This window comes from Falco peregrinus, chromosome W, assembly GCF_023634155.1.
Source record: "Falco peregrinus isolate bFalPer1 chromosome W, bFalPer1.pri, whole genome shotgun sequence".
In the NCBI taxonomy this organism is placed as follows: domain Eukaryota; kingdom Metazoa; phylum Chordata; class Aves; order Falconiformes; family Falconidae; genus Falco; species Falco peregrinus.
In genome coordinates this window covers 19,167,010-19,177,331 of record NC_073743.1, presented here as the reverse complement: position 1 = coordinate 19,177,331, position 10,322 = coordinate 19,167,010, and the positions used below count along the sequence as shown (strand labels likewise).

The window sequence follows — 10,322 nt, the reverse complement described above, 5'->3', positions numbered from 1 at the left end:
CTAAGCAAGCTAGGACCCCATAACTCCTGGTATAGTGTGGCTGATTTAAAGGATGCCTTTTGGGCCTGTCCACTGGCAGAAGAATGCCGTGATTATTTTGCCTTTGAATGGGAAGACATAGAGACAGGCCGTAAACAGCAATTGAGATGGACCGTGCTTCCTCAAGGGTTCACTGAGTCCCCTAATCTGTTTGGACAGGCCCTGGAAGAGCTCTTAAAAGAATACCAAGTACAAACAGGAAACGTGCTGTTACAGTATGTAGATGATCTGCTCATAGCAGGAAATAATAAGGAGGATGTAAGAAAAGAAAGCATTCGACTCCTAAACTTTCTTGCACAAAAGGGACTACGGGTATCACAAGAAAAGTTACAATTTGTGGAGGAAAAAGTGAAATATTTGGGGCATTATTTGTTTAACGGCAAGAAGATATTGGATCCAGAGCGCATTAAAGGAATTCTGGAATTACCTATGCCTGTCACTAAGAGGCAAATTCGGCAGGCATTAGGGCTATTTGGGTATTGTAGGCAATGGATAGAGAACTACAGCTTTAAAGTTAAATTCTTATATGAACAACTGTCTAAAGACAAAATGCCCAAGTGGACCCCTCAGGATCAAGAGCAGTTTGCCAGTCTCAAAAGGGAGCTAAGCCAAGCACCGGTTTTAAGCCTACCAGATTTAAAGCGGCCATTCCATTTATTTGTTAACATATATGAAGGAACGGCATTCGGAGTATTAACTCAGGAATGGGCCGGACAAAAGAAACCGGTGGCATACTTATCAAAGCTGTTGGACCCTGTGAGCAGGGGTTGGCCGAGTTGTTTACAAATCATTGTTGCTGCTGCCTTATTACTTGAGGAAACGAATCGCATTACCTTTAATGGAGAAGTTGTCTTATATGCGCCTCATAATATCAGGGGAGTGTTACAACAAAAAGCAGAAAAATGGCTTACAGATAGCCGATTATTAAAGTATGAGGGAATACTTATAGAATCCCCTAAACTATCTTTAAAAACTATTGGAGCAGTTAACCCCGCTGAATTTTTGTACCCAGGAGAAGGTAATGAACTATTGCACAATTGTTTTCAAACAATTGAACAGCAGACACGCATTAGGCCAGACTTAGAAGAAGAAGAACTACAATTTGGAGAAGTATTATTTATAGATGGGTCATCACGAATAGTGGAAGGTAAACGATTGTCCGGATATGCCATCGTTAAGTTGGAAAAAAGAGAATTTAAGACAATAGAATCAGGCCCCCTGAGTGCCAGCTGGTCGGCTCAAGCCTGTGAGCTGTATGCATTGTGGAAAGCATTAGTGTCACTGAAGGGAAAGGATGGAACTATACATACAGACTCACGCTATGCGTTCGGAGTAGTGCACACTTTTGGGAAAATATGGGAAGAAAGAGGATTCGTTAACTCACAGGGAAAAGAACTGATATACCCGGAATTAATTCGGCGAGTTCTGGAGGCATTAAAAATGCCGAATAAAATAGCAGTTGTACATATAAAGGGACACCAGCGAGGTACAAGTTACCAAGTTAGGGGAAATAATGCAGCTGATACAGAAGCAAAACGAGTGGCAGGCAATTATAGTATGATTTTAACTATACAACAAATACCTGTTAGTAAAAATTTGAGATTTGAGTCTGCAGAAAAGGAAAAACTAGAACAAATGGGAGCTAAGGAACAGGATGATAAGTACATATTGCCAGATGGGAGAGAAGTTTTGCCGAAGGGCATAGCACTTGAAATATTTTCAAAAATACATAGTAAAACACACTGGGGAACCCAGGCGTTAGTTGATCATTTCAATCAACAGTTTGCCTGTATAGGCGTATATAACATAGCAAAGACAGTCACGGCAGCCTGCGAGACCTGTAAAAAGGTTAATCGAAACAACATGAGACAAAAGCCTCTTGGAGGACGTTCCCCAGCATACAGACCTTTCTCACACATACAAGTGGATTTTACTGAACTACCCAGGGTAGGGCGTTACAAATATTTATTAGTAATGGTGGATCATTTAACACATTATGTTGAGGCTTTTCCTACCTCCAAGGCAACTGCTAACCAAGTTACTAAAGTGTTACTTGAACACATTATACCTCGATATGGAGTACCTGAAGTAATCGACTCGGACAGAGGAACACACTTTGTGTCAAAAATTGTTAGAGATCTAACAGAAAGCTTGGGTATTAAGTGGGAATACCATACGCCATGGCATCCACAAAGTTCGGGAAAAGTTGAAAGGATGAATGGAGAAATCAAAACTATTTTGACTAAATTAATGATAGAAACCAAATTATCATGGATTAAGTGCCTACCCATGGCGCTATTAATTCTCAGAACCAGACCCCGAGCAGATGTAGGAATATCAGCGTTTGAAATGGTGTATGGAATGTCCTATAGAATTGAAAGTCCACAAACAAATGTTTTAATTCGAGACCGTGTGATTAATAAATATGTTTCACAATTAGCAGAACATCGTAACAAGCTTTGGGAACATGGACTGATTGTACAACGACCACCGTTGGACTTAAAAATTCATAATCTTAAACCTGGGGACTGGGTATTGGTTAAAACGTGGAAAGAAGAAACCCTAAAACCCAATTGGGAGGGACCTTATCTTGTTCTGCTTACAACAGAAACGGCTGTCCGGACTGCTGAGCGTGGATGGACTCATGCTAGTCGCATTAAAGGCCCAGTGATGAGACCCCACTGGAAAGTAATCAGTACTCCAGGTGACACCAAGATAACCCTGAAAAGATAACGTAATGATAGAGACTTTATTTGATTATTTTGCTGCATTACCTTTCGGTATAAAGTGTGTATTGTTGTTTATATTTGCTATAATTATTTCTTTTTTTATCTATTATATATGGAAGCGTACAAAGTGTGTTGAAGGAAATTGCTAAACTTATGCAACCACACAATATCAAGTATAAGAAGATATGCTGATGCAAATAATGTATGCAATCTAGATATATGAATTAGATGTAATAATTTGAACTGCAATTGTTATCCATTTGCTTGTTTCAGGTGTAAGGTATGCCAGAATAAATGGTGGACACACTGTGAATATGGATACCCTCCAATAGGAGTTTGCACACAGTGTTGGAAAATCCAAAGAACTCTTACGGAGTGGAAATTAAAACAATTAGAGTCTAAACAAGAAATTATTCGAGAATCCCATGAGTGGTGGGAAATTTTTGCCAAAGGAATAAACCCTCAATATTATTGTTACCACTCCACCGAACCAGTCCCCTTTGTAACTGAAATCTTGGCTATAAAGTGCAGGAGGGAAGTACTAACCGTATCTTGCTTGGCCCCATTAATTAAAGCTGCGAAGTAGGAAGCCTATGTAAACAGGCAAAAAGCCCGGAACAGCTATTCTCCTGAAGAATTCCCTTGCTGCCGAGAAGATGGTACACCCCGTGGCTCGAAGCAACCGAGTCGACGGGCGAGGCAGAGGAGAAACAAACCGTGGAGAAAAGAGCCAGAAAAATGGGATGCAAAAGCAGCCATGGCCGAACTTCCCCAGGACTGGTAAGAATATACTTAAATTAACAAAATTAACAAACACCCTTTTTCCTGGTATACCATTAATTGTGCTATTGATAATAACCCAAGCAAAAGGGGGAAACCCACATGAACCATTTAAGTGGGAACTAATATCTTGGGAAGGAACGAAAACAATAGCCACTTTTAGCAACCCAGGGCCACCTGAATTTGTAGTGAAACTTTGTAATTTAGTACCAATACCTTGTGAAAAAGGACCACTTATTATGTTGATTCTAGGACTGATATTTGGGCCTTGTATATTACGCTATATTTTACATTTTATTAAAGAACGGTTTGACATAGCTAAATTGCTTATTTTAACTACGAGGTCTGGGGCAAAATATAAGACTGTATCTATTAATGAGGATGAAGATTGTTGCGAATGCGTTATGCCACGTGAGAACTATGCCTATTGTAATTGTGAGGTATTACCTTGTGAGTGTTATGATAAATGTTGGGATTGTGGAAAAAGGTTTGTTCGCAGTGCCAAGAATGAAAGTAGCGTCTAATAAACAATAATAGGATAAAAAGAAAAAGGGGGGATTGTGAGAAACTATGGACTAGGGTATTGTTTATTAAGATTTATGTTAAGCCCAATGTAAAGGTCAGACAGTGTGAGAAACTATGGACTAGGGTATTGTTTATAAAGATTTATGTTAGGCCCAATGTAAAGGTCAGACAGCAAAAGATATAAACAGCCACAAGATACCGCTTGTGCAAGATAAGATAACCACCAGATGTCCAGGAACCGACAGAAACAGGACAAACTACCCCATATAAGGACATATGAGTGAGGGGTCAACTATGGGACAAAGGAGGAAGACTTCTTACTTCGGCCTCAACGACCACCAGAAGGCAGAAAACGACCCCCTAACAACAACTGAAGCATGCGCAGAGTACCTCCACTACCTCATGAACACGGGAGTAAAGATGTATAAAAAGGGACTGTTTGAACTGCTCAGGACGGCAGTTGGTGGAGCGCAGACTCCCCTGTCGTCCAGCGCTGTTTTTGCTCATATTCTACTTGCTATAATTAATAAAATTTTAATTGGATTATGATCCGTTGTGGTCTCAATTTATAACAAAGTGTCCTTTGTTTGTAGTTAACCAGTCAGGGATTGCCTAGTATGTAATGCTTAGCTTAAAGAAACAATCTGTTTAAAGCGCGCAGCTTCTGAAAACATATATAAACTCGTGATTGAGTACAATAAATCGACATTTTGCTTGCATCAAGCTACGTCCCGTCTCTTCATTCGCCGCAATAGCCTTCTGCTGGGTGGAAATCATTGCTCCTAGATCGAGGCGGCAGAGCTACAGCACCCTAGCTGCCACGCCACGCCATGGTCGCTAACGCTCCCCAGCGGCTTCTTTCATACATGGGGGGTCTTGGCCGCCGTTGCTCCTGGCCCCGCCTAGGTTTCGTCAGCCGCTGTGGCGCGAGCTACGGGCTCCGGACGGCTCTCGGCTCCCCCTGAGTTTTCCCCGGTTTGTGAACCTTCCCCTTTCCTCCCCCTCCCCCCCGTGCACCGCGCTAGAGCACTCTGCTGCCGATCCAGTCGGCACCGGAACTGCCCGCCTCGGCGATCTAGCTTTATTGGGTATCATTTCTGATACAGCTCCTTGAACGTGTACTTACTGAAAATGAGGTGTTTTCTCATGCTGCTGAGGGATACAGAAATGAGAACAAAAGGAAGCCACGGTTACAGGCTGCCCAGAGAGGTTGTGGAGTTGCCTTCTCTAGAGACATTCAAAACCCACACAGAGCCGATTCCGTGCAACTTGCTCTAGGTGAACCTGCTTTAGCAGGGGGTTGGGCTAGGTGATCTCCAGAGGTCCCTTCCAACCCTAACCATTCTGTGATCATGGTAATGTTTTACACCACAAGAGATAAAAGTAATCTTCAGCATTTATTTTTAAGTTTCTAAATAAAGATTGGTTCTTATCTAGCATTTAAATAGTCGTTGATCTTTTGAGGAAAAAGCCCATATTCAGGGCTTCAGAGGGGACCTTATCGATCTCTACAACTACTTGAAAGGAGGGTAGGTCTCTTCTCCCAGATAACTAGCAACAGGACAAGAGGAAACAGCCTCAAGTTACACCAGGGGAGGTTTAGACTGAATATTAGGAAAAATTTCTTCACTGAAAGGGTGGTGAAGCATTGGAACAGGCTGCCCAGGGAGGTGGTGGAATCACCATCCCTGGAGGTGTTTAAAAAACATGTAGATGCAGTGTTTAGTGACATGGTTTAGTAAAGGACTTGGCAGTCCTGGGTTAACAGTTGGACTCAATGATCTCAAAGGTCTTTTCCAACCTAAATATTTCTATGATTGTATGATATTCAGGTAATCATCACTGAAGGAAAGGGAAAACTTACAAATATGTACATAGGCAAAGACAAAAAATGTCAACACCACTTTTGTATTTTATTGTGGAACTGAGTTTGTTTCCTTTACATCAAATATCCTCAATGGAAGAGGGGACATTGCACACAAATATCATAAAAGCACTACATATTACTTTCACTGGAAACTAGTTTTCTATATTAGATATGACTGGATAGAAGTGATGCAGGATTATAAGACATAATACCATACACAGCTGCAGACTGACACAAACACCATTCAGAACAAGAGAGAGGAGGTGTGTGAGATGCTTCTCAGCCAGCAACAAGACTATTTCTTTCCATAGTTTGGAAGATGATGGCTGCATGCAAATGCATGAAAGCATATTTCAGATTTCCTCTTTTACAGTTGTGATCACAGCCCAGTCTTGAAGAGGTAGCTCTGCCATCTGGAGCTCCTAGCTAGTCTAGTGCAGAGAAGCTTCTTTTTTTTTTTATTTCAATATTTTTATGGCATTGTTTTATTTAGTTACTTATTTTTTTTAGATTTTTTGTAAAGTCACAACAAATACTTTTTTTATTTTAAATAGCAAACATTTTTAAGCCAAGTGAATAATATAATTGCATTCTAAGAAATTCTTACCCCTAGTTGCTTTTAGTGTTTTGTTCAATTAAGTGAAAAGATGAAAGCTTACAGTTTCTTACAAGTGTAAACATTATACTTTTTCTCTTGCTAATAAATCCAGACCAACAAAATTACTATTTCCCCTCAAAACATCATTACTGAGCAAGTAACCTCTTGCAACAGATGAACAAAAAGAAGCATATGACAGAAATGTCCTAAATGCACAGTAAGTGCTCTTTGGAGCTGACTTGCTTGTGGTGGGAGGGATTGAAAATTCAATTAATAAATTCATTAAATCTTAGTAAATGAGTACCAGAACTCTCATAAAATTCATATGAACCCATTCATATACACAGTTAGCTCCACTCACCACATTATGTAAGATAATAAAAAAATCAAAAGTGGATTCTATGAAAGATGGGGTGAAAAGTAGAGGTCAATGAAGTCAGGCCCACCACAGGGCATTGAAAAGACATGCAAGAGAGGCCCTGTCCAAGTTCAGGAGTGGGGTGTGATCTCTAAAGTTAATTCTTCATTGAATTTTATGAAGCAATATAGTAATAGCATAAAGATCATGACTGGGGATGCTGTTATGGGTAATACCATCATTTGAGTGTCCTGTTGAATCTTTATAAATAATCAATAACAAACCATGCTCCTAGAAATCTATGCTGATCAACAGCACTCATCGTTAATGTATGCGGTATGTTTTGATGACTGTTACTAAGCTAATTGTGTAGTATTAAGATTAGTATAGTTAGATTAGTTCCACAGGCAAGAAAGACATTAAGGGCATGAGGAGCTAATGGAGGAGTTCATGCTTTGTTACACACAGGCATGATTACCATTGAAAAGGGAATGGATAGAACAGGCTTTACAATACCTCAGGATAGCCAGACTGGGTTTTTAATATTCTTGTAGCAGCAAAAAATGAATGAACATTTTAAGATTGGCTGTAACTGCCTAATTATTATTATTTTTAAAGTAAAACAAATACTTGAGCTGTCACAAATTTACTTGGGGAGATTTAACGTTTAATTCTGATCTCATTTACAGTAGGACCAAATGACTGTAACTTCCCTGACTGTAGTGAAATTGCTCCTGATTCACAAAAGTGGCATAAGTGACATTAGTCTCAAGACCACTGCCATACTTAGATTTTCTACCAAAGCAGAGGTACAAACCATTTCAGATATCATCAGAAAATCTGTTCCCACCCACTCAAAAAGTATGAAGACTGACCTATAAGTAGACAGTTGTAGAAATAGTACAACTGTTCTGCAAAATATTTTGCCTATAACTTTGAAGATTATGTATTACAAAAGCAATTTTAAGTGCATGATTATGAGCCCAGCAAACACGCTTGTTTTCACAATACATTTCCATCTGCCTTTTCTGCCATAGTCATTCTAAGTTATTCTTAACGACTTAAAAAGGTATAGCATAAACATAAATAAAACAGCATTGCTAGACATACCTAAAAAAAGAAGACATTAAAAATAAATACCCCCCCCACACAATTGACAAACAGTAATTCACAGCATTAAATAGGCCACAGGAGCCCACATTTAAAGGGCCCTAAAGCAGCATAACCACCCCCCCCATAAAAATTAGGAGTGTAAACATATATCTATTACACAAAAATATCCTAACAATGTAAAATTGAAATAAATTATAAGTAAAGAAAATAAAATGAGGTCATAGTTCACTATATTGTGAAACCTAATACTGGCCATAATGGTGAATCAAACAGACCAGCACATATCTTCATTTTGGAGGCCTTTACACCTTATTTAAATTCAGATTTGCAAACCTTCTATAATGTAACAAGATTTTTTTATTGGGATAAAAGTTCTGAGACTAAAAAATCCAAACTGTCTTAAATAATGGAACTGTTCTACATGCTGTTCTGCTGCAAGCAATCTAGAGAAGGAAGGGGGAAAGGAAAGGAAAGGAAAGGAAAGGAAAGGAAAGGAAAGGAAAGGAAAGGAAAGGAAGGCAAGGATAAAGGAAAGGAACTTATTTTAGCTTATTGCTTATTCTATCTTTTTTTTCAAGTTCTTGTGAGGATTGAGAATGTAGGCTACACCCTTGTAAATATTAGGCAATCAAAATTTCAAATCCCATTTTCTGTCATCATCAATAGGTTAATTTTACCATCAGGGTGGCCCTCCCCCACCCCCAAAAAGGTATTGGCAGTTGAGTATTTTTAATAAATCTTAAGTCAATATCCATTCTCACTGGAACCTTAAACAACCTTATTAATCTTACAAAATTACTAAAAATATTGCCTTCACCTTTCTTTGCATTTTCCTGTAAATGAAAACTTGTTAAAAATCTATTAAAAGTTTATACAGCACTAAAATAATTAAAAAGTTCCTGTACATTTTTTCCCATATTTACTCTTAAATTAAACAAATAAGGTAAGACAAAGGAAGGTTGAATACTGTACAGACCTTTTTCATCATCCTGAATGTTTCACTAAGTTTTGTAACTCTGATACTGGACACCACTTCAATCTTGCTTCCACAGTACAAAAGAAGCTTTCCAAAAAATGATCTTGCCTTGTTGATCTGTCCTGGTGCATCAATGAATTGTTCACGGAACTAAGATATGTAATTCATAGCACCAAGGTGTTTGACCAGTCAGATAAGCTTCTAGTACCACACATGCACACTCACACTTCTTTACTGGTGTAACTATGGTCCTGCACAGATGTTTTATAAATTTTCTGTCTCAACATTAAAAAATAAGTGCATCGATTTTCTTTGTACATTCAAGTCACTTTCTAAGGCAAATTGTCTACTGTATGTACTCCCAACTGCTTTGGTATTTTGCTTCAATTAATTGACAGTGGACATGGGTGTTTAAGCATGTGGACTGGTCAGTTCTGACTGGAGTGAGTGGATTTTTACTGGGAGCATGCCTTATACCAACAATTCTGCATGATGAAAGAAAGGTTTTAGAATTCTGAATGGGTTTCAGACCATGTGCATATTTGGCCTACAATTGTTATGGTATGTCAGTATGCGGAGTTCAAATGAAAGTGGAAATCTGCTAATGAGTGTTTAGGTTGTACATCCCTTCCTAGCCACATTCTACTGCTTATTTTCTAGCTAACTTAATTCTGTAAAGTAAGGACCTCCTTTATGATAGCTTAGATGATTGATACAAATTTAGAAACCTTTTCATGTGAGTGCATAAACAAATTGCAGTAAGCAATACAGCTATTTATTGCCATGAGACTATTGGAGATCTAACTATTTATTACTTTCTCCTCCTATCCCCCTCTCTCTTTCTCTCTCTGTGTTTCTTTAGAGGGCAAATGCCTCTACCTGGCAGAAGTCAGTTGGGGTTGCTAGTACATGGTTTCCAAACGTTCATCGGAGATGAAACTGGATCTGTATTTTCGCAGTAATTTGAAACCTACTATGGGAACACTTATTTCCTTTAGCAATCAGAAAAGACTGAAAAATATTAGACTTGCATCACCATGATACAGTATAGCATTTTGCAGGTATACAGTTCAGCAGTTGAACTAGATGGGTTGAATTTTTAGAAAAGGTGTTTTAAAACTGAAGAATTTCTGGAAACAAAGGTTAAATCTTGTGGTGCATGGTCTTGTTCTTACAGTTCAATCTTGCATGCGGGAAAAGATTCATCTTGCATAACAACAGTGCTGCTGCTTGCTAAAACCATGATGTTGAGGTCCTGCTGTTTCTCATGGGTCTCTTGGTACCATTCCCTCATCACTTCTGAGTCATGGGTTGGGATTAAGGTCACCTGCAACACA

The 10,322-nt window shown here is 38.9% G+C and overlaps 1 protein-coding gene across 1 annotated transcript in view; it reads right to left on the bottom strand.

Moving 5' to 3' along the window:
* Positions 1-5,979: 5,979 nt before the first annotated feature.
* The window catches only part of LOC129782587 (microtubule-associated protein 1B-like), a 95,413-nt gene continuing 91,070 nt past the window's right edge, over positions 5,980-10,322 (bottom strand). The window contains exon 7 of the mRNA XM_055792592.1: positions 5,980-10,312. Coding sequence (XP_055648567.1) covers positions 10,157-10,312 — 156 coding nt within the window. The 3' untranslated portion in view covers positions 5,980-10,156. The remainder of the gene's footprint in view (positions 10,313-10,322) is intronic.